At 50.0% G+C, this 24,089-nt stretch overlaps 1 protein-coding gene across 3 annotated transcripts in view; it reads left to right on the top strand.

Moving 5' to 3' along the window:
- The window catches only part of ARIH2 (ariadne RBR E3 ubiquitin protein ligase 2), a 676,612-nt gene that overhangs the window by 279,634 nt on the left and 372,889 nt on the right, over positions 1–24,089 (top strand). For 2 of the 3 annotated variants that reach the window (XM_069643318.1, XM_069643319.1), the window contains exon 7: positions 23,525–23,596. The exons of the other annotated variant lie outside the window; for it this stretch is intronic. In XM_069643318.1, the coding sequence (XP_069499419.1) occupies positions 23,525–23,596 (72 nt within the window). The remainder of the gene's footprint in view (positions 1–23,524; positions 23,597–24,089) is intronic. 3 annotated transcript variants of the gene reach the window in all.

The following is a 24,089-nucleotide window of genomic DNA, read 5'->3' as shown; positions in this document are numbered from 1 at the left end:
GCAAGGCTGACGGGAGCCTTGAGAGGTTGCAGACCTCCAAAGCTGCAGCAAAGTCTTTGAGCGCTGCAGAACGACAGCCTCTGCCTTTTCGTCCTAGGGGACAGCAATGGAGGGGAGGTTCCTTTCGGTACTACTCTTCCTTTGGTAGATCGAGAGGAGCTACCAGTCAAAGGGGCCACCGTAGGAGTGCCAGAGGTGGAAAGCAAAGTACTAGAGGTGCCAAAGCCGCACGGGCAGTTGCCTCTTTGCCATCAGGCATTGTCGCAGCCGCGTCCGCTCAGTCAAGAGGCTATGTCCCATGGTTCGCTGGTTGGGGGAAAACTGGCGCAGCATCTTGGAGAATGGCGTGCCATTACTTCAGATGTGAGTTCTGGAGATCTTAACCCACAGCTATTGTCTCCCCTTTCGGCAGAGGCCTCACAACAATTCACCGGGGAAGCTCTCTTTGAAGCGTTCGGATCCGCTCCTTGCGCAGGAAATCCTATCTCTGCTGGAGAAAGGCGCCATTGAACTGGTGCCTGTAGCGGAGAAGAACAAGGGATGGTAGTCCCCTTATTTTTTTTATCCCAAAGAAGACGGGGGATTGAGACCCATCATGGACTTGCGTGGGCTGCACAAGGTCCTCAGGATGGATAACTTCAAGTTGGTAACTCTTTCTCAAGTCCTCCAGGCCCTTTGACTACAAGATTGGTTGGTGGCGCTAGACCTCAAGGATGCTTACTTTCATGTGCCAATTCATCCAAAGCACAGGAAATACCTGAGGTTCGCGGTTGTCGACTTGCATTTTTAGTTTCGGGATCTGCCATTTGGATTGACCTCCACCCGAGGGTCTTCACCAAGCTAATGGTGGTGGCGGCAGCGTATCTCAGGAAAGGGGGGATTCACGTCTACCCCTACCTGGACGATTGGTTGATCAGGGCACGCTCTCCCGAGCATGTCCTGGATCATCTGTCCATCACCTGCCACTCCCGTCACAAGCTGGGCTTCTCCCTCAATTTAAAGAAGTCATATTTGACACCTACCCAGCGGCTCCAGTACATCGGAGCAATGCTCGACACATCCCTGGGGCAGTGTTCGCCTCCCCAGGTGAGGGCTCATCACATTCTGCAAATGGTGGACAAGCTTCAATGTGCCTAGAGTCTCCCAGCGTTCGAGTTCTTGAGGTTGCTATGTCTCATGGCATCCTGCATTTTCCTGGTGCCAGTGGCCAGGCTGCGGATTAGATCTCTGCAATGGGCTCTCAAGATGCAGTGGTCGCAGTTCTCCGGCAGGATGTCAGATCACGTTCAGATTCTGCCCTCGGTCGCACAGGATCTTCTGTGGTGGGCCATCGAAGGAAATCTGAAGAAGGGTGCTCCATTTTGGCAACCATGGCCGGAGGTGACGATCGTGATGGACGCATCCCTCATGTGTTGGGGAGCTCATGCCAACGAGCTGACGGCCAGCAGCCGTTGGTTTGAGTCGGAGTCCAGACTCCACATCATTCTGTTAGAGCTGCGCACTGTCAGGCTAGCCCTGAAGAGGCTTTTCTGCCGTCTGTGCGGGGGACCAATGTCCTGATTATGACGGACAATACAGTGGTGATGCACTACCTCAACAAAAAGGGGGGGGCAGGGTCACACCCATTGTGAAGGGTGGTGATGCAGCTCTGGTTCTGGGCCATCCAGCAGGAGATTTCGATCACGTCAGTTCATCTGGCTGGAGACGAAAATGCAGCGGTGGATTCTCTGAGCAGGCAGAGCATGGTCTCTCACGAGTGGGAGCTGGCTCAGGAAGTTCTTTTGGAGATCTTTGCCCTTTGGGGAACCCCACAAGTGGATCTCTTTGCCACCAGTTTCAACCGGAAGTACGAGAGATTGTGCTTGCGGGAATTTCCTCCAAGAGGAGCCTTAGGGGACGCGTTGGTAGTGGAGTGGTCCTTCCCACTGCTGTACGCGTTCCCTCCTGTCCCTGTCATTCCGCGGGTGTTGCAGAGGTTACGGAGGTTTGGTTCCCGGATGATCCTCCTTGCTCCGGCATGGGCAAGGAGAGCGTGGTACCCGGACATTCTCGACATGTCTATCTGCCCTACATGTCGTCTTTCCTACCGAGACGATGTGCTCTCACGGGAGGGGGGGGTCGAGTTCTCCATCCCGAGGTCAAGTCTCTCAGCCTTCATGCTTGGTATCTGAAAGGCAGAGATTTAAGGATTGGGTCCTCCCCGAAGATGTGATGGAGGTGTTGCTTTCGGCCAGAAGGCCTGCAACGAAATCCCTGTACCGTTGCCGTTGGAGGGAGTTCTGCGATTGGTGCAGGGTACAGAATGTGGATCCTTTCCAATGTTCCATTCCTTTGGTTTTGCTTTCTTTAGCCCACAAGGGCCTGCAAATAGGTACCATTAAGGGGTACCAGGCGGCGCTGTCCATATATAAGCGCTCGTCCGAGGAATGTTCTTATTTTAAAATCCCTTTGAATTCACAGTTTCTAAAAGGGCTAACTAATGTGTTTCCACCGCCGCCTTTTCAGGTGCTGGGATGGGATTTGAATTTGGTTTTAAAGTTCCTAATGGGAGCTTAGTTTCAGCCCTTACATTCTTGTCCGTTGCGACTGTTGTCCTTTAAGACTGTATTTTTAGTTGCAGTTACTTCTGCATGCAGATTGAGTGAGTTGCAGGCACTTTCCGCCAAACCACCCTTCACTGTGTTCCATAAGGACAGAGTTGTCCTTAAGGTGCGGCCTTCCTTTCTTCCGAAGGTTGTGTCGGAATTCCATCTGAGCCAGAAGGTAATTTTTCCGCCGTTCTATCCTCCTCCACATCCTGGTAAGGAAGAGGAGTGGCTCCATAGGTTGGACCCTAGAAGATTTGAATTTCTATCTCAGATGTCTCGGGTCAGAGTGGACGATCAGCTCTTTATTGGTTATGCTGGAAGGCGTTTAGGTCAGGCTGTTTCCAAGCAGACCTTATCTAGATGGATCATTTTGACGATCTGAGTGTTACTTTGGCGGGAAAGGACCCTACAGTAGCCTTACGGACACATTCTACTAGGGGTATTGCTGCCTCCACTGCCCTACAGAGGGGTGTTCCGATTCGCAATATTTGCGAAGCAGCCACATGGGCCTCTGGTCATACTTTGTGAAACATTCCTTAGACTCTATCCATGGGCAGGATTTGGCCTTTGGTAAGGTAGTCCTCTATTCTACAATTTGATTGGGCATTCTAAATTGATGCAATTGTAAATTCTTTTCCCACCTCCATACGTTGGTACTGCTTTGGGAGTCTGTCAAAGATGTGGAATACCCCGGAGGACAGAGTCCCTTCGAAGAACAAGGTACTTATCTTGCCTGGTAACGTTCTTTCGCTGGGATATTCCTCCGACGTATTCCACAACGTACCCTCCCTACCTGCCCCTCTACAGATTTTCTTATGTGATTGCCGCTTAAGTTTCCGCAAGGCTTTCTGTAGGCATACTGGCAGGAGATTGGTGCCACACGTTCTGGGGAAAACGCTACAACTACGGCGTTGTGTGTCCTATTTATAACATCCGATGATGCCGACCATCGACGGAGGCCCTCGAGGGACAGCGTATCAACGTCATTGACGCAGGACGCCTACGCTGAAAGTTTTCCGAAGCAGCACAGCTGTGGAATACGTTGGAGGAACATCCCAGCGGAAGAACGTCACCAGGTAAGATAAGTAACTTGTTCATCTCACCACCGCATCTTTTCTCCGATTCTCTGGGCGCTCATATGTGCCTGGGTCATTTTCTTTAGCGATTTGGGTGATTTTAAAAATGGGATTTGGGCCTCGTTGTGGAAGAGGATCCGAGAGCCTACCAAAGAGCCATCCGTCCGGGTCCTCTGCTGGCCACGCCCCCCCAAGACTGCCTTTTTAATAGCTATTACTTTCGTTGGGAGAGTAAGTGAACTACAAGCACTCAGTTCTAGACCCTTTTGTAACAGTTCACAGGGATAAGGTGGTTCTGAGCACTCACCCTAGGTTTGCGCCTAAATTTATTTCAAAGTTCCAATTGAACCAATCCATAGAACTACCAACGTTCTTTCAGAACCCCTCAAACATGGAGAAAGAAGCCTGCACAGACTTGATGCACGCAGAGCAGTCATGTTTTACATGGAAAGAACTCGGCCACTAAGTAAAACAAATCCGTTTTTTCGTTTCAGTGGCAGCAGGTAGAGGAGACCATGTCTCCAAATCCACTATCTTTAGGTGGATTGTCAAATGCATCACACTCATGCTAAGAGAGCTGCCCTTCATGCCTAGAGCTCATTTTACTCGAGGCACTGGGGCTTTCATAGCATTCATTGCAAATGTTCCCCTAGCGTCCATTTGCAAAGCGGCAACCTGGAGTTCTGTAAACACCTTTACAAAACACTATTGCCTAGACACTCATTCTAGGTCTGGTTCTCAGGTGATCTTTTCACTATTGTTCCTTCTCACATCCCACCTCCAACTCCAGGTATTGCTCGCTAGTCTATGCACAGCATGTGATTCTAAGCAGATTAACGAGCATCAGACATGCATTACTTACTGTAAAAGCATTTCTGATGATTGATTGTATCTGCTTGGATTAACATGCGCCCACCCTTCCTCCCCGCTCGGATGGAAGAAACATAGACGTCTTACTACTTTCTCTCTTTTCTGTACTCACTCACGATAGTCCTAGGCTCCCTCACTAGCAGAAAAAATACAATCATAGGGACTTGATGGGTGAGGGATTTTGCGTACACTACACGTCACGTTTGGGATAGTGTTACAGGCACGCCCATGTCGATGTCCCCTTTCGAATCTCGAAAGACAAGATGCAATACTCTGCGGTGACCACTGGATGTCAAACTATATGCACAGCATGTGAATCTAAGCAGATGCAATCATCACATGCTTTTACGGTAAGTAATGCGTGTCTTCTTTCTGCCTTCTAAATGAACACTTTCCAGCACAGAAGATTAATTTTGTATGTTTAATGTTTTGTAACTAAATGTTTATGGGGGGACACCCCCAACTTCCCTTGACCCCCTCCCGCACTCAACCAGTTAAACTATTTTTCACAAACTTAGTTCATTCTTATATTTTTATTTTATTCTGTTTTTAAATGTAGTGTTTTATGCACAGATATGATGGGATACCCTCCTGCCAGAAGGCTAAGAGGGGCCTCTATCGCCCTCCTCTCCCATCTCCACCCACCCAGAGTTGTCAGTGGCTCCTGATCACCTCCCTCTTCTCTGATGGGGTCATGCTCCTGCCCCGGTTATACTGTATGTGGTGTTTTTCAATCTGAGAAGACAGGATAACTGCCAACAAAGAAATACACAAGGAATAGGTCTTAAAAAATGAGGCCTAGTAATTCTGAGTACATGGTATCTGTTTAGTGCACATCATAAATGTAACAAACAATAAATTTGAGAAAAACAAAAGTGGACTCAATAGATCCCTTTAACACTCCATTTAGTAACTTGTGATACCATGCAAGAATAAGGTGGAAAGCAAATGAGATGCTCTCCTGCCCTAAGAGCCTTAAGGACCGCTCAGTGCTCCCCAAGCAATGCGTTGAGCAGGTGAGTGAGGCTCAAAAGACTGCTTCCCCCAAAAATCAGTCCAAATCCTTCGATTTGCTGGTGGTCGAATTAAAGTCTAGGGTGGAAACTTGCAAAAAAGAGAGATCTTCCCTCTCAATTTTAATAACCTGCCCTTTAAACAGCATTTTACTTGAACTCCCAGATGATAAATACCCTTTTCATAACAGCTGTTCTTTAATGACATCCCCTTACTGAATGTGCATGGAACTGTATTGTAAACCTTTCTGCTATCCTTAACAATTTTGTGTAAGGGTGCATAAAGTGACACCAAGTTTCATGGTGGTTGGTAAAGACTTTTATTCTTTTTAAAGACTTAAAAAGCATTTGTCGCTATTTCTATGTGGGGTTTCCCTGCCTCAACTAAAGACTAAAAAAGGATCTGTCAGCATGTCCCTTTAACTGAAGTGTCCACTGTCAAGTCTCGAATTCTGTCCCTCCGCTTGTAACTAAAGTATTTTGTTTATTTATTTGTATAGTGCACCAAACCCTTTGTGTCCATCATGGTTACAGAATACAGACATGGTAATATGTACAAAATGCAGACAGTGATATGTAAAAAGAATTGAGGTAGGATATAGTACAGTGCATAGCATACAGTGAGGAGGCAAGATTAGAGCATACACATTCTAGTCTGGGAAATGACAATACGCAGGAGCTAGATGCAGAGATAATGGGTGTCTTGGAAAGTGAGCCAGCTTTTCGCCTGAGTCCTGAAGAGTGGAAAGGAAGGTACAGTCTTTAGTGTTGAAGGGAGAGTACTCCACAATTTGGAAGATAGGACTGGGAAGCTGCTGCCTCCAGTTTTCTGCAGGTTGAACTTTGGGACTGTGAGGCAGTGCTCGTGGGTCAGACGGTTTGATTTTTAGTAAATCTAGCAGATAAGTATTTAGGTGCAGAATTTTAGAGGGATTTGTGGGTAAGTGTACGACTTTGCAAGGCAATTCTATTCTTAATAGCTAGCCAGCCAGTGTGGCATCTAGTTTGTGAGATGTGGAATGATATAGGTATGTTGTAGGCAGATATTGGCGCGTTATTTTGTAGTACTTGAAGTTTGTTCAAATTTCTCTTATTTGTGCCTAAGTAAAGTGCATTACAATAACCTAGCTTAGTTGATATAAGAGCCCTAGCTAGGGTGGAGCAGCTGGTAGTGGATAGAAAAGGCCTGCTGGCATTTATAAGCTTACATGTGTAAGCTGTAGCTGATGCAGTTGCGTTTACTTGTTTAGTGATAGAGTCAAGATAGAAGCCTAAAGTCTTGACTTCCTTAGACACTAGGATGTTGTTACCGTTGAAGGCGAGCGTCCCCCAGATAGTACGATCCTCCCCACAATGAGAGACAATAATGGACTCTCCCAGGATGGGAATAAGGCCAAGACAAAGTGCGGGTGAGCTTAAATGGGAGTTTATCAATCAGAATAGGGCATGCAAAGAACTCTGCAAACTCTGAGAGCGCTCTGTCTGACAATAGCAAAGACAGGCGTATATATTTACAGAATACGTCATAACCTACATGCTATAGGGGGGGGCACAAGTTCGTGGGGATTGGGTGGCGACGACTAACTATAGGTGTTGCTGTGATGTGGTTTGCCGTGGCTGGAGGACGTCACTGGCTACCCTCGTGGGTTGGGCTGGGCCTGGCAGGTCAGCTGGGCCCATCCGGACGGTGTTGTTGTGCCAGCCGTGATCAGTGTCAGTGATGAACGTCTTTCCTGGCTTTCTGCCCTAGGGCCACGCACACCGCAGTCATTCAACATTGCAAGATTATCTTCCCTGGTAAATCTTCCAATAGGTTATTCTACAGGTTAATGCAACACAGGAGGAATGCACCTAGATTGGGGTCTTTTGGTGATACGTCAATACATGGTTACCATCGTTCTGTTGACCAGGTATCATAGGTCGCGAGGTTGGGTCTCAGGGCATGGGACAGGTGGTCCGCGTTATCATGTCTCGTTAGAAGTCATTATGGATGTGTTCCTGTGGTGTTGCCATAATATTGGGTGTCCAAATTTTACAGGGGCCATTAACCTAAGGTGAGCCGGTGGGTCGTGGAGCCTAAGAAAGGGCGCCTTTGGATCTGTGTTTTAAGGCCGGGGTTTACTGCTGGGTTGTAAATAATTCAGGTGGCAGGCCGTGGCCTTGGGCGCTGCGGGGGAATGTGAATGTTTGAAGCGGCTCCAGCCGAATTGGGGGAGGTGGAGCAGAGCAGCACAGGCCTCTGCTTTTTTGTCTGCCAGGCCTCACTGGGGGAAGGGGGAATGGCCTTGCATGTGCTCACAAAGGTATTTTCCTCGTGTGTGTTGCAGATTTAGGTGGAAGAGACATAAACATTCACATAATATACAATCCTCATTGAGTCTTTTCAAAGTTCACGTTTTTAACATTGTTAGTGCCTTTCATATGGCCAATTCGAACACATTACTTACACGCTAAGTATTTAACAACCACAACATTTTGTTACATGTCTATACATGTGCGGTAAGTGAGGTAGTAGTAAGGTTGGTGGAGCGCGCAGGAACAACCCGCCAATAAGACTGACGGCAGTGACACATGGTGAGCTTGGACATAGATATGGTGCATTTTCATGCACCCCTTACGTGAGCTCCCAATAGGGTTGCATTTGTCTTCCCTTGCACTCGAGCAGCATTAGTTCAGTTATGGCATGGGACCTTGGGGTGGAGGCTTCTTGGTAAAACACAAAACATGAAAAACTCCCGGGACACTTTTACTGTTTGCGCATAGCTACAGGGATGTGGATGCTTCATCCCTAATGTCATATAAGCACACATTCTGCCATTTTTATGGAGGTTACAGGTTTTTAGTCAGAGAGGTCGTGGATAGAAAAGTTTCATCACAGGTGGTTGGCTCATTAGATTTTTGGTTACTCTGCTTTTGTCAGGGGACCATTTTACAGTTCTTTTCCACCCAGGCCCTGCTGATCGGGTCATATTGGAAACAGCGATACACTGCGGAAGGTGAAATGTTACAGTGTTGGTATCTAACACAAGCTCACGTCCGTCTGTTCATGGGAACGGGCTCTCAGCGGATCTGTCAGAGAGCTGCGGCCACAGGGATAATTGAAACTCTCCAAGGGTGGGGGCCGCTCTGCGGTGCACAGGGCTCAAACCATCTTTATTTCACAAAATGGCTTCCATGGCCTAGCTAGATTCAGCAGGTTTGGTCAATGTCTTCAGCCAGTGGCCCACCCACCACCTGGGCCCTGGTGGCAGGGGGGACCCCTGACGAGCCATGGACTTCACCGGGGGAGAGGATGCAGGGGAGGGGGGGGGTCTCTTGGACCAATCCTCCCATACACCGTCAATGATGTAAAATGTATATCTGGGGTTGAGTTTGTTCAATTTAGCCTGGGAGCCTACGAGAAGGACTTCAGTCTTCACCATGGCGGAGGAGAAGGACGGCTCTTCCCTTTTCAAACTCTGCTGCTACTCTGCTTCATCTTCATGAAGGACAAGCATTCCCAGTGTCTTGTCTTAACCCTTTGCATAAAGAAGAAGATTGCAAGATATGTTGTGGCTTTACCAAGCGCACTATGAAAGATGGGCACAGCAGATTGGCGGCGTGGCTTAAAGCCAAGGCCTCTGCCTAGTGTGGTTCACAGGGGCATGTCTCTTCCGGATCCAGCCAGCCAGAGCAGGCCGCTAAGTCCTTTGAGGGCGCTCCATCCGTGGGGGCCCAAGATGAGGCTAGGCACCGCGAGCTCGGTGCTGTCGGGCCCAGCGCAAAAGTTGGACCCACAACGGTTAGGGCGTGCTCCTCGTCTCCAGGGGCTTCAATCACCAGCCACCGCTCCAGCTCTTCGCCAAAGAGAAAGCCAACAACCTCGGGGAAGCTGCGTGTGAAACCAAAGAAGGTCAAGCAGGACAAGTTCTCCAGCATGGGGTCTGGCATGAATTCACATGCTCATGAATAGTCCCCGTCTTCAGGCTGGGAATCCTTGGTAAAAGAAAAAACAGTTTCAGTTTTGTTTCTAAACTTTCTCCTATAAACCAATCAATGAGCTCTTGGTCATACTTCCCTCAGCCAATGATTGCCCTCTTCCAAAGCCCCTCCTCTGGCAGCCATCTTCAGATTTTTACCACACGTTCAAGTGTTGGGAGTCCTCACGTTTCGATCTTCGAGCTTTTCAGCATTTTTTCACTTTTTTGATAGGAAAGCTCTATTGTTCGGTCAATCGAGCCCATGTGCTCCGATAATCCTTCCGATTAACGGGGTCCTGTTTTTCAGCGTTGTTCGCGCCCCTCAAGGGCAGAAAACATTGTGTTCTTCTTGGAAGCTTCCAGAAGTTATTCAGGTCTACACCGCGCGGATCATGTCGGATGAAGGATCGCGGTGCTTCCCTCTTCAAGCTGTTCCCCAGCTGCGGTTTGTGGAATGTTTAAGAACGTCTAGCATTCCCAGTGCCTGTATTGCCTACACCCGACGCATAAATAAGATTGTGAGATCTGCCGTGGCTTCACCAAGCGCACAATGAAGGATCGACACGTATGGTTGGCGACGTGGCTCAAGGCCAGGGCCTTTGCCCTGGGTGATTCACAGGGGCATGCCTCTTCCGGATCCAGTCAACCTGAGTGGGCTTCTATGTCCTTTGGGGGACACTCATCCGTGGGGCCCAACACAAGGCCAAGCACCATGAGTCAGCTTCCGTTGGGGTCGCCGCTCCTGCAGGTCCCACAATGGTCAAGGCGCGTTAGTCTCCGGCTACCTCTCCAGCCACTGCTCCAGCTCTTCAGCCAAGAGGAAGTCAGCTACCCCAGTGAAGCTGCAGGAGACATCGGAGAAGACCAAGCCGGACAAGGTTCTCGACCTGCCCGTGAAGGAGAAAGCCAAGCAGGACAAGGTGTCCGGCCTACCTGTGAAGGCCCAGTTGTCCCAAGCCAAGTTGTCCTCTTCGATAAAGTTGATGGTGGCCTCCCTTTTGAAGGCAAAAAGTGCTGACCTGTTCCAGGGCGCCCCTGCAGCGGCCACAGTGGCTCTTCCTCCCAGGATGGAGGCTTCGGTCAAGCCAGACTCTGGAGAAGAGCATGCCGGACCTGTCTGAGACGGACTCCTCAAAACCACAGCCGAGAGCATCTCCACCAGACAAAGTAGGATACTTCCATTCCATGATCGCCCGTGCTTCAGAGCTTTTCCAGCTCACCCCAGAAAAGGAGGGCATCCTGTACCAGTTCTGGGAGGCGAAGAGGAAGACCATCCTGTCGGTCCTGCTCCTGGACGAAGTTTGGTATGAGGGGCTGGCCCTGCTGAGGAATCCCGCCTCAGCCTCAGTGAAGAGAGGCCGCCTTGAGAAGAAATACAGGTGCTGGAGTCTGCACCAAAGTGTCTACTGTCTCAACCGTAGCCAGACTCGGTGGTCTCGGCGGCCATCAGGAAGAAATAGTCGAGTTCAGTGTCTTCTTCATCAGCCCCTCCGGACAACGAGGGGAAGAAATTGGATTCCATGGGTAGAAAGGGCATCTATTCGGCGGTGACAACTGCTTTGGTAAAAAATGGCTCAGCTCCTGGATTTCCTCCCCGATGACAAATGGGTCGAGGCTTTGGAGATCCTCCAGGAAGGCGAGGGGGCGTCAGACCACCCCATCACGGTGGCACTGGACATTGCAGACACAGGTTTTTCCATATGGGCAACATGGTTCGCCGTCGTGGCTGGCTCAAGGCCACCAACTTTAGGCAGGAGGTCCAGAGGAGGGTTCTGGACATGCCGTTCGACAGATGCAACCTGTTCAGGAAGGCCATCGATTAATCCCTCCAGGCCATCAAGACTGACGGACGGCTCGTGCCTTGGGCACCCTGCAACATCGGCCGTCCTTTCGCTCCTCAGGAGGGAAGTCTACAGGTCTTTGAAGGGGACTCATCCTCTTACCGCCAACCCTCCTGTTCCTCGACCCAGGAAGGCAACAGGAGTGCTCCAAGACCTTCAGAGGTGGCTGCCGTCGTCAAGGCGCCCAGGGCCACACCTACCGCCAAGCAGGACTGAACCAGCCAAGACGTCGGGGCCCCACCCCTACACCCTAGTGGGAAGCCGGCTGGCTAACTTTTCTTTTTCAGCGTGTGGGAGACCATCTCCACTGATCGATGGGTGCTGGATGCTCTCGTCCACGGTTCTCGCCGTAGAGTTTCAACGGAAGTGTCGGCGAATACCACTGGTGGCCCGACAGGAGCAACACATACCTCAGCTACTACTGGAAGTTCGTCCATGTTAAAAAAAAAAAGGGGGGGGGCGATAGAGCTGGTTCCAAAGAGACTCTGAGGCTCCGGAGTTTACTCAAGGTACTTTCTCGTAAGAAAGACCGGGGGCTGGAGGCCCATCCTCGACCTACAGCGACTCAACAGGCACATAAAGTCCCAGAAGTTGAGGATGGTCACGCTGCAGCGCGTGCTCCGCCAGCTGGTTGAGGGGGACTTTCTTTCGTCGTCGGATCTAGAGGACGCGTATTTCCACATTCCCCATACACAAAGGACACCGCAAGTTTCTGCACTTCGTTGTTCAAGGGAAGCATTGCCAGTTGATGATTTTCCCATCGGAATGAAGTCTGCGCCCAGTCTCTTCCGCAAGTGCCTGGTTCCGGTGGCAGCCCATCTACGACTGCAATGGATCCACATGTATCTTTACCTGGACGACTGGCTCATGCGGGCCAGGTCAAAGGACATCACCGTCGACGACACGGTGAAGACCATCCGACTGCTGACAAATGGGGTTCTCTGTGAATTATGCAAAGTCCTGCTTAACTCCATCGCAGGATGCGCTGTTCATGGGATTCGGGCGCGATGGAGTCCTGCCTGGCGTCACTGTCGGAGGAGAGGATATCTGCCATCTTGGGCAAAGTGCAACGGCTGTTACCACTGAGGGTTGCCACTGTGAGGACCATCAAGTTGCTACTCGGCATGATGTCGTCATGCATATACCTGCTTTGGCTCTGCAGGTTGTGGATGTGCCCTCTACAGGAATTCCTAGACGCCCGTTGGGTGCAGGTGTCCGGAGGCTTCCAGGACAAGATTACGCTCAATGAGGAGTTCCGTCGAGTGATAAGGTGGTGGGCGTGCGCTCCAGCATCTCTGGATGCACGGATTCCCCCGGCCCTCTGTCCCCCGTACCAGGAGACTGTCAGGACGGATGCTTCCCTGCAAGGATGGAGAGCCCACACTGGACGTCTTCACGCAATAGGCCTGTGTCTGCCGGAGGAGAAGACGCTACACATCAATGTTCTGGAATTACGGGCAGTGTTTTGGGCCCTCAGGTCGTTTCTGCGGTCCCTCAAGGGCTAAGTGGTGAGGGTCTTCACGGACAATACCACCACAATGTTTTTACATCCGGAAACAGGGGGGGCACCAGATCCCCAGCGCTCTCCAAAGAGGCGCAGGAGCTGTGGCACTGGCCCGTTGCCCAGGGGATAATTCTCATTCCATTGCACCTTGTGGAGTAAAAACACCGTAAACAACTCTCAGCAGGGAGCTGCACTCTTGCCACGAATAGGAGCTTCGGCAGGATCAAGTGGACAGCCTCTTCCTCAGGTGGGGCAGACCCCAGATCAATCTATTTGCGACGAACACCATGTGCCAGAGGTTCGCCAGCAGGGGAGCATGGGCCACCCATTCTCCTTCCCGTGGGAAGGCCTGTTCCTGTACGCGTTTCCTCCCCTATGATTCATCAGTCAATTCAGACAGTGTCGGTGCAGGATGATCCTCATTGCAGCAGCGTGGCTGAGGCAGATATGGTACCCAGACCTTCTCTGCATGTCGATGGGACCTCTAGTCGAGCTACCAGTGGTCGTGGATCTGCTTGCCAGGGAAGGAGGTGCGATCCTGTACCACGACTAAGGATTGCTGAACCTGAAGGCCTGGCTCCTGCATCATTAGAGTTCGGTGGGTACGAGCTGCTGGCGGACTGCAGGGAGGTCCTGTGCCAGTGCCAGGGTCTTATCGACTCTTAAGTGCTACGTACTCAAATGGAAGCGTTGCGCGACCTGGTGCCGGTTGCAGAAGATTAACCTTCTGAGGGTTATAACCCCCAGGTCCTTCTGTACTTGTCATTGGCTCAGTCAGGTCTGTCTCATGCATCCATCAAAGTGCATCTGGCGGCTATCTCCTTCTAGACCAGATCTCCGGGACGGTCTTATCTTTGGTCACAACGACTAGTGAAGGAGTTCATTAAAGGACTGTTCCGATCGTTCCCTCCTGCCCATGCGTGCAAACTCAACATGGTGCTGACTAGGCTCATGGGGGGGGGCCCTTAGACCCCATGCATCAAGCTCCTCTCTTGAAATACCGCTTTCCTCATGGCCATCACCTCTGCCAGGAAGAGTGGGTGAGATCCAGGCCCTGTCCTGTAAATGGCCCTACTTGACTTTCCACGAGACGAGGGTGGTGCTGCTGGATGTGGCTCGAGCGCTGTTATGTAGCCCGCACAAAGTTTCCGAAAGACTTCTCCGCTTTTTGTGAACTTTGGTCCTGTGAACCAATGGAAGGCCTTGTCCAAGGCTTCTATCTCCAGGTGGCTCTCCGGCTGCATCACTCATTGTCACCGGTTGGCGAACCGACAGCTGCCTGGTCGTCCGAGAGCCCACCCTTATAGAGCGATCGCTGCTATGACGGCGTTCCTGTCTTGTGTTCCCCGGCTTGACATCTGCACGGCTGCTACGGGGAGGTCTACGTACACCTTCATGAAATTCTACTGCGTCGACAGAGATTCAAGGGAGGAGTCCAGAGTCGGCCAAGCTACGCAACCTGTTCGCTTGTGGTGAGCCTGGAGAGGAGGGTAAGAGTAATTTCTTCTGTTGAGCCTTGCCACCTCCCGTGGTTGTGTATGTATTATATACTGCTATGTATTCTTTATTCCTGAGCATGTGAATCCATGCCATACCCCATGCTGGATAAGGAACAAGTGTAACTGTTGTTCTCCAGCCTGGGTCTGGCATGGATTCACATGCGAACCCTCTCTAGTGCCCCTCTGCGTCTTTGTGGTCATACTGCCACTTTGCGTGCTACCAAATCTGAAGATGGCTGCCGGAGGAGGGGCTTAGGGAGAGGGCAGTCATTGGCTGGGGCAGTAGGACCAGTTTTTTCTTTTACAGTGGATTCCCAGCCTGACAGGGAATTTTCATGTATATGAATCCATGCCAGACCCGTGCTTGAGAACAACAGTTACGGGTAAGTAACTTGTTACTTATCACACTGACATCTGGGGCACTGCCCACCACAAGAGCGATCACATTTCTCCTGGAGTGTAGGTGATGGGTAGGCCCGATTAAGAACCCGGAGTTGAATAAGTTTAAACCGGCAGTTAATCGCCACCTTCTTGGGTGTATTAGCACATTTATCGCCACCTCTCCTCCCCTAGATATGAGCCAATATCTGCTGAGTACTGCAACCTACGTGCTTGCACCAACCTTGGTGTTGAGCTTAGAGATGTCTGATAGATTGTTGACACCACCAATTTTGCGTCCACGCCATTAACCCAGTACTTCAAAAGGGGGAAGGGCTGCAGTTTGGAACGAAAGGATAACATTGTCGCATAGAGTGAAATCAGTTCCCGGACCCCTCCCAATGCAAGCCCCTGATTGCTGTGCGACGCTGTCAAACGTACTGCTACTGGTTCCCTGGCGATTGCAAACAAAAGCGGGGACAACAGGTATCCCTGATTGTTAGGGAGAATTCTCTGTTAAGGCTGAATTTCCTAACCTAGTGAGTCCCCCAGCAGCTTTGCTGGATTTTTGGGGTTTATTTTTTTCTCCTGCCAAGAGTGAGACTCTTTTACCCTCACTCTTGGACATGATTTGAGTGTGTTTCTTTGACTCTAGATGTGTTTAATGGGCTATGGGGTCTTTTACTCCATAGGGCTTCATGTGTGTTTGTGATGTGTTACCCAGCACCCTCAGTGCAGTAACACAGGGATGTCATAGTGACCCCCCAGTATAGACTCCATACCCTGGGACTGACTACTGTCTCCCAGGGCATGTAAAGTCACCATTGACTTTACTAGTCTTGAATTCTGAACAGAACCAACCATCATATTGTGGACATACTGGCCGGGGCAATTCGATTGCCCCAGGATCTGTTAGTCGAGAGGGCACGTCTCCGTCCCCCCTGATCGAGTTTTGGCTGGTGGCAGTGGATACTACTTTTTATATTCAACCGCGAATATTTCTCTATGGGATTTTCCCATTGTTCGAGGCTACTATCTTTATTTATTTAATTACGATAGCCATCGAACATACCGCCGGTTTATTTATTATTAATTCTCCGGTTGGTATATTTTGCCAAAACTCGGTTCTAAAATGGCGTTTGTGTTCTCTTCTGTGACTCCAGCTCAAGTCGAGCCCTTTGTTCCACTTTTTGGCAGGCTTCTCCACAGAAGCCCTCCAAAGTGGTGCCACTCTGTCTGGGGTTAGGGGTGGAGGGGGATTTGGGCACCCTGGACTGAGTTGCCTAGACAACTCAAGTCGCACTCCGTCCTGATTGGCCCAAGTGAGGAGCCGGCCGGCTCACCACTTAGCATGTTTGAGTGACAGCTAGGCTGAGTGAATGGGGGTTTTCTGCATAAAAGCAGGGCTTTGGGGACTGGAACTTCAGAAGTCGCCACAGGACCCAAGACTCCGACGAGGGAGAAGCTGAGCCGACCTGCTATGACGACACCACCGGTGGAGCCCTGCGGAACCGTCTCACCACTTTTCCCAACGACAGAGGAGATCTCCCGCCGGAGAGTCTTCTTCCTTTGACTGGTGGGGATAACCAGTTTCACCGTCTTTTCGCCTTCCCGGCATATCTCGTGGCCGCCTTGCCTGTGCCAAGCACCCCGGCAACCGGAATACCATGTTTTACCACGACTGCGAAATAAAGGGTAATACCTTTAACCGGAAAACTCTGCGGCTGGTTTCTTCCCTGGCAGTGCAACGACCTTCATCTTTCCTCCAAGTCGAGATCTTCTCTTCCTCTGGACGACGCCGAGACTTGCACCCGCTGCCAGGAACAACTGCCACCGCTGGAGGATCCTTCCCGCCTGGCTTCCCTTGCCACCGACTGTACGGGGTAGATTTAGCCCCTGGCTTTCGAACCTGGGTTAGCCTGGGACACCCTGGATAAACTTTTCTGAGCCTCTCTAAACTCTTTTCGAACTCTCTGCAAGACTTTCAAAGACTAGTGTAACTGTGTGATCTTGGGCACATTTGTGCTCTGCTCTCTCTAAGAGTGGGCCCAGCCTATGAACTTTGGCTCACAAGTGACTTTTGCTCTTCTGCCTTGCTAAAAGTGTTCCTAAATCTTAGAGTGGTGTATCTTCACATATTCTGCCTTTTTCCCTCCCTTTTTCATGAACTTATTGGAGTGCCATCTACAGTTAAGCGCTCACCTCTGTCTGGAAATAAGTGGTGTTAACTAAGACTTGTCTGATAAGGAATAAGGGTTGTATATATCATAATAGTAACTATGTTTAGATTGTTTTACAAATAAGAGTGCTGGAGTGTTTCAAACAGTGTCTTTTTAAATAAATAATTATATACTTTGATACCAAAGCTCTGGTCAGTGTTTGCTTGTGCTATTGTATCTGAGTGCCTATTGTGTATACTTTGCATACTGCCTAACTCTTCTTGAGGGAAGTCTGACTGCTCACCACAGCTACCAGGTAAATCTGGGTGGTACAGACTGCTACCAAGTGGGTTTACTGCTAACACCTGTAGTCCTAAATCTTTTGCAGTGTTCCCAAAGGGAACTGCACAGGTTTCTGCCTAACACTGATGTATTATGAGCCCCAACTCTAAAGCTGCCGAGTGCCTACCGAAAAGACCAATACTCACGGTTACCCCAGAGTGCAGTACCTTGACACTTTGCAAGTAGTACTGTGGTGCACCCACCTTCTTCAGAACCGCAAGCAAATTATCCCAAGCGACAGCCAAATGCCTTCTCCATGTCGAACAGCACTTCAATCGCTGGTACTTAGGGATCAATCTGGGCCAACACTGCAAACACTTTCTGCAAATGAAGGGCCATGGAACGGCCCGGGATAAATCCATCCTGATCTAGATGATAATAGTAGGGATAAAAGGGAGCAACCTGTCTACTGAAATCTTGGAAAATATTTTCATATCGATAATAAGGGATATCGGCCTGTACAAGGCACAATTTAACGGGTCCTTATCGGGCTTCAGTATGAAAGAAATTATACCCTTGCGCATTGTAGCAGGCAACAACCCACTTTGCAGGCCCTCTTGCCAAACTTGAAGCAAGCATGCTGCAATGTTAGCGCTGTATTCCATCAACTCTGGGGTAATCCCATCTGAACCTAGGGCCGTAGTAGTCAAAAGATCTTTGATTGCTTTCAGAATATTAATCAAAATCGTAGCACTGAAAACTACTTTTAGCCCGCTCATTTAACCATACCAACTCGGCCTCTTCCACAGAAAGCTGAATAGCAGTTGCGTCCACCCCACCCCTGGCAGCATGTAAGTTACTATATAAGTCTCTGAATTCCTCAAGTATTAAGTCAGGCTCCGAGACCAGCGTGCCGTCAGCACGCCTAATCACTGGGATGTCCGTTTGACACCTTACACCCTGCACCAACCCAGCTAAATACCTGCCCAGCCGCTCATCCTACCCATACCTACGCTCTAATGGAGGGGCCGCAAGGAAACTGACCTATCTATCTGCCTCTTCTCAAAATCGACCAAGGCTAGAACGGACCTCCGCCAGATGCTCAGCCGATGACTGTATCCCATTCCCAGACTGTAATTCTCTCAGCCTGCTTTCTAGCTGTTATTAAGAATTGGTGCAGTGACACTGTGTGAGACTGCACACTTTGGATGTACTTTTCAAAATCAATAAAGCTAGTAAATGATCTTTGGAGATGCAAATACTTTTCTCCTACACCCTGAAGTGACTTCAAGAACAAGGATAGTATTGCATTAATATATCACACCAATGTACCTTTCAGATTCTAAGGTTCAGGAAGGAAGGGTTAAGGAAAAATTGGAAGGTTAGAACAGTTTCTTAAAATGCGAGAACTGAATCCCCCAATGAAATCTAGGTAGGCCTTTCCCAGCAGTAACAGTATTCCATCAGCTACAACCTATGGAGGGACAAGCAATGCCTACGTCAATGGATTCAGAAGAGTGCCTTTAGGGAGCCATGACAGCCAAAATCATTCAGACAAATTCTATAGTTCTGATGCACTACTTGGATACAGTCTTTCACAAACTCGGGTAGTTCACAAAGTCACTGAAGGCATACAAGCTGGTAATCCATGCAAAGGGGAGCTGAAATCAACTCAAAGTTAAGTGCAAATCTCAAGTGAGACAGCACGACTTAAGTCAAGAAGTACCCCAAACCCAAACAGTACCTCTGGTTAGAAGAAACGTGGTGTAGCTAGATTCTGTCTTGCTACAGCCAAGCAGACCCTGGTTCCTGATCCTCATTCGTGGGGACGAGGGAGGACGTTTGGAGGGCTCCTGCAGCAGTACTTGGCGAAGGTCGTTGGCAGCCACAGGCTCTCTTCGATTCAGCGACACTTCGCGTTTTCAACGCTTAGCAAACAGAAATGATGTAGTACAAATCTCTGGATGGACTTTACTTACTCCCTCAGTCCAGGACTCTGGTGAGGGGACTCTGGATCAGGATTTCCTGCTTCTGGGGTGTCCTTGGGAGGCTCCTGGAGCTTTTGGCCGGACTCGTTCCGTGGCTGACGTTGCACTAGATTATGGACACTTGACCCCTGACATTGGGCTTCTGCAGCAACGGAGAGGCACAGCAAGTCGGAGATTGCGCCAAAGTGGAGTTTGTCTCGGGGTTAGTTGTTCCCACTAACCCAAGGGGAGAGCCATCCGGACCTTCTATGTCTAGGTGAAAAAGTTCAGCACAGCAGCAGGGCTTCACCAGGCAATTCAAGGTCCAGGAGGTTGCAGCGAGATTCTCTTCAAGATTTCTTCGCCGTTTTTCCAGTGGTCGACTCTGCCCACAGTCCCACCGCCCTCGCCTTTTTAAGCGAGTTTTCCCATTTATGCACATCGTAGGCTGTCATTCACACAGCAGGGTGGCTGTCCTTCCTGCACAGCCAGCCGGCAAATCAGGACTGGTTCCATGCAGGCACACCTAGAGACAAAGGACACACTGGAGCCAGGGCCGGGCTTCAGAGCTGAAGCCTGCACAAAGGCAAAACCCACAAAGGGTTCAAACCTGTCTTAACGCACAGAGTAAAAGCCAAGAAAGACCTCACATACAGAAAATGGTGAAAAAAGAAGACAAATCATTTTGACAAAATGGACACCCATGGGTGCTGTACTACAGCTTGAGGGTTCAGCCTGTGGTAGAAAAGCACACTGGTAGTAAAAATTAAACCACCGCCACCAGCCATTTAAAGTAGTGAGGGTAAAACATTTTTTACATGAGAAAGCAGGATAAGGGGCTACTAAGTGACACCCCAGCACTCCCCATAAGATGGGGTGTGCTGAACCTACAAAAGGAAAAAGGTAAGTAATATCAGTTCACCTTACTATTCTTGGGAATGGTAGTTCACCCAAGAAAATTGATTTAAACCTTAAGAGAAATTCAAAGGACTTCTCAGTGACACTGCACTGAAGGTTCTGTGTCACCATACAAAAAGCAGATGCCTATGGAGTTTTTCAGACTCCAAAAAAAGTGATAACATAAAATATAAATCAGGGAAAAACACATGAGTGAGTGAGATAAAGGACCCACTCACTCGGGAGTTCAAATTAAAAAGTCCTAAATCCAGCAAAATAGCTGGGGGTCTCGAAGGTTGAATGGAATTAGCACAGAAAGAAACATTCTCCCTAACACTAGCCTTCCCAATGTCCACTGTATCTCCTTAAGCACCCCACACTCGCGATGCAGCGCCCTCTCAAGTACACCTTGAAAGCCTCCCATGGGGTCCTGATCGAACCACCAACCCTGTGTTGCAAGTATAAAAAGAGGTTATCATTTCTAGCACCTCCCTCCGAAACACCACATCTGATGACGCTTGGATTTTGAAGCGCCAATGAGGCCATTAAATTCCCAATCTGAAACCGCCACGTTGGGGAGTGATCAGACTGCGTTCTTGGGAGCATGACGCAGTTATCCGTATTACAAACCAAGCTAGGCTGAACTATTATGTAGTCAATGAGGGACCTCGTGTCATGTGCGGAAGTATAGCAAGAGTAGTCCCTCTCCTACGGATGCAGCGTTCTCCAGAGATCCAGCAGCCCAAGGTCTGTTAGCCCCCCCAGGCCTCCAGATTTGCTCTAGCAGCTGAGGACAGTCTTCTTGCCAGCAGTGGACCTATCTTTTTCTGCATGCAATATCGTGTTAAAATCCCCAGCTATAATTGATGGTGTGAGAATGCTAGTCACTTGACCCAGAGGGAGTCATAAAATCCCATCTCTTCAGTATTTGGACCATATACATTGGCCAAAGTAACCAAATTCTGAGCCAACATCCTCGACACAATAACAAATCTCCCCTCAGGGTCACTTTCCTGATGCAACAGCTTAAACCCCAATGACCTACGAACAATGATCGACACCACGTGAATATGATGAACAGGAAGTGTAAAATCGTGCATTTCCCCAAGACCTAGCCAACCCCTCATTCAACTTCCCCACCAAGTGCATCTCTTGAAGAAAAGGAATCCTGGCTCCATGATACTCTCCATAAGCCAAATTCTTGTGCCTTTTGGCATGATTATTCAGTCCCCTCACATTCCAGCTGAGGAGGATGCACTGCTCTCATAAGGCTATTTTAGCCATTGCACCTCTGCATTCATGCCTCTCCAAATGTAACAAAACCCAACTGCAATACCGTGTACTCTGCACAGTTCTTGAAACGAAATGAACCAATTTTGGTTGAAACTCCTGAAACATAACATCCCACAACCCGCCCCCAACACATCCCACCCAGACACACCTTGGAACCCCCCCCCCACAAACAAGGTACAAGTCCTAATGCCCCACCTCTTGGTAGAACGACACCCTTGACTCCTTGTGGTGCAAATCCCCAAGCTCATGCGCTAAGCACATGATGGCGTCACGATAATTCAGCACCCTCGTGATGACCGGGTGCAGCCTCTGCTCCCGGCTAGGCTTCTGCGCTGACGCATGATGAGCACGCTCAATCAGAAATTGGGAGGAAGGTGTGGGGGATAGCCTAAGACTTCCTTAATGAATAGTTCCATATTTTGCAAAGGTACCGATTCCGGGATCCCAACCACTCTTATATTACGTCAGGACCTCACCTCCAAGTCTTCCTTCTTATCCTGGATATCCAGTCTTTCAACTCCCGCTGCAACCCTCGGATGGTCTGGGTCACCTCGGTGCTCATATCCTCTAGCACTCCCACTCTGTGCTCAGCCTCACTGATGTGGCTGCTTTCCTTCTCAATCATCTTCTGCATGCGATCCATCTTGTACTCCATGCTATCCAACCAGCCAGTATTAGGCCCAGATCCGGAGTCTGGCCCATGGACCCTTCAGATGCAGCAGGAGACGAGCCAGTTGACACTTCTTCTTCTGGCCCCAACAAGCAGGCTGAACCCATAGTGCCCCTGCACAGAGCTAGGCCTTCCTTCCTGCGTGAACTGCAGGCAACCCTGCTTCTTATTCCCTTTGGCCATCCAATAACTGTCCAAGGGCCCACATAGGCAGCACCTGTCTCCTTTGCACAGAATATCCAAATGCACTCATCAGAGGTGGGGGGAGACCACAGCGGCCTAAAAACCACTGCTCGCTTGCAGCCACCATTCCCCACCAAGCCAACCTCACCCCCCCCCAAATGATGGCAAATCCAACAAGCAATACTGTCCAGTGTCCAGTTCACAAGAAGAAGTCGACTGCCTCCAACGGAGGACTGGGGGCCCGGGGATCACACGGACGCAGGCTGTTCTGCCGACCCCTAGTATTCGCACCAAAGCCGGGGTTGTGTCCCACTGCCACTCAGTCAGCAACCAAGAAGCTGGCCTCACCGCCTTAATGCTGCACTTGGGTATGGGAAATACCCAACAGCTTGGATTCAAAACGGTGGCACCGTAAGCCCCACGAAGAGTCACAGAACAAGTCACAAGCATCACCCTAAACTAACCAGTGACACCTTCCTACCACTCCTATTTACCACAGCACATGCAAACAGCAAAACACAATCCTAAGAGCTGCTCTTCCTTCAGCTCTGCTCCTTAGTTTACTGAGCCAAGTCTCCTCTGCACGTTCAGCAGAAAAACGCTATGTTTCCAGCAGTCCTACTCCACCATTCAGTACTATGCACCACAGGACTGCAGTGCTGGGAGAATGCAGTATTTCTTTGCCACTGTTGCCGGCAGTGCCACTCGCTCAGCATAAACCATGCAGAGCCCGCCAGGAGACCGCACTGTAGGTCTACAGGACGTCGATCCAGCACCCGCGGCATCCAGGGCTTCCCACACTCCACAGGGCCGGGGGCTGGCAACCGTACTCCTCCTCAGCCCCGGTCCTGCTGCCAAGCTCCTTATCACTTTCGCACATGGAGGGGGGGGGTTAGGGGGCCTGATCCAACTGGAACTGGTTCTGGTGCATTAAGGTCCACACACAGACGGCCCCCCACCCTGCAACTCAGCCGCTCCAATGTGCTCTTCCTCCCGGTGCCACCGGGGCACCCAGCCCACCAGGCTGTAACTGGGCAAGGGTGCACCACAAAGTCCTCCACTCTGATCTGATGGGGCCAAAACAGCAATCCACTGCACACCCCTTTGTCCTGCACTGCAATCACTGGGTCACAACGGGCCCAGGCTGCCACCTCCTCAGGTCCCATGCTAAGAGCTCAATGGGCAGCGGCCCTCTTGGTTGCGAGCTCGCCAGCGCCCACCAGGTTGTTATTCTTTGACAATGCAGACCTGGTTCACTTTCCTGCCAAGTACTGCCACGAGGAAGATGACTTTTATTATTCACTTGATTATGGTTATTGATCCAGGTTTCTCTTATTCTTCTTAGGTGTGGGTCCTTAACACTTCCCTGGGGAGTGAAATTCCCCCATCCACTGACACGAAGAAGAGGAGCTTTCGGGTAGGTCGGACACACATGAGAGCCAATCTGGGTGTCCCAACTATTAGGTCAAGGTCTATAATGCTTGTCTTCCTCCTAACCTCAAGACCCCTTCGGGCCTCCACAGGAATGTCAGTATGTCGTCGGGGCTTCAAGGGACAAGGATTTGTCTCTGCTGCTTTGGGTTTCTCTCCACGTCTGCAATGGCATTGTGGTCTCCCCCTCTGCATCTTGTCTTGGTTGCGTTTCCCTGAGTTTTCCTCAGGGGGTACCTCCTTGCACTGTTCATCTTCCTTCTGGTCTTCAGGACCACTACTGCGGCACCTGAGAAGAAAGGCTGCAGTGACACTGCAGCGTGCTTCTCTTTCTCTGGTCCCCCCTCCCCCGAGTGGCTTTGAAATTCCTGTGCCCGAGTTCCCACAGCTGCTGCCTGTATCCGATGGAGTCGACGGGTGTTTTGCTCCCTCTTTTGGTTTTCATACAATGTAGCCCGTTCCCAATCGGCTCGTTGTAT

Source organism: Ambystoma mexicanum, chromosome 2p (genome assembly GCF_040938575.1).
Source record: "Ambystoma mexicanum isolate Mex_15411 chromosome 2p, UKY_AmexF1_1, whole genome shotgun sequence".
Taxonomy (NCBI): domain Eukaryota; kingdom Metazoa; phylum Chordata; class Amphibia; order Caudata; family Ambystomatidae; genus Ambystoma; species Ambystoma mexicanum.
The sequence above is the reverse complement of the archived record's forward strand: the minus strand, read 5'-3'. Positions and strand labels throughout refer to the sequence as shown.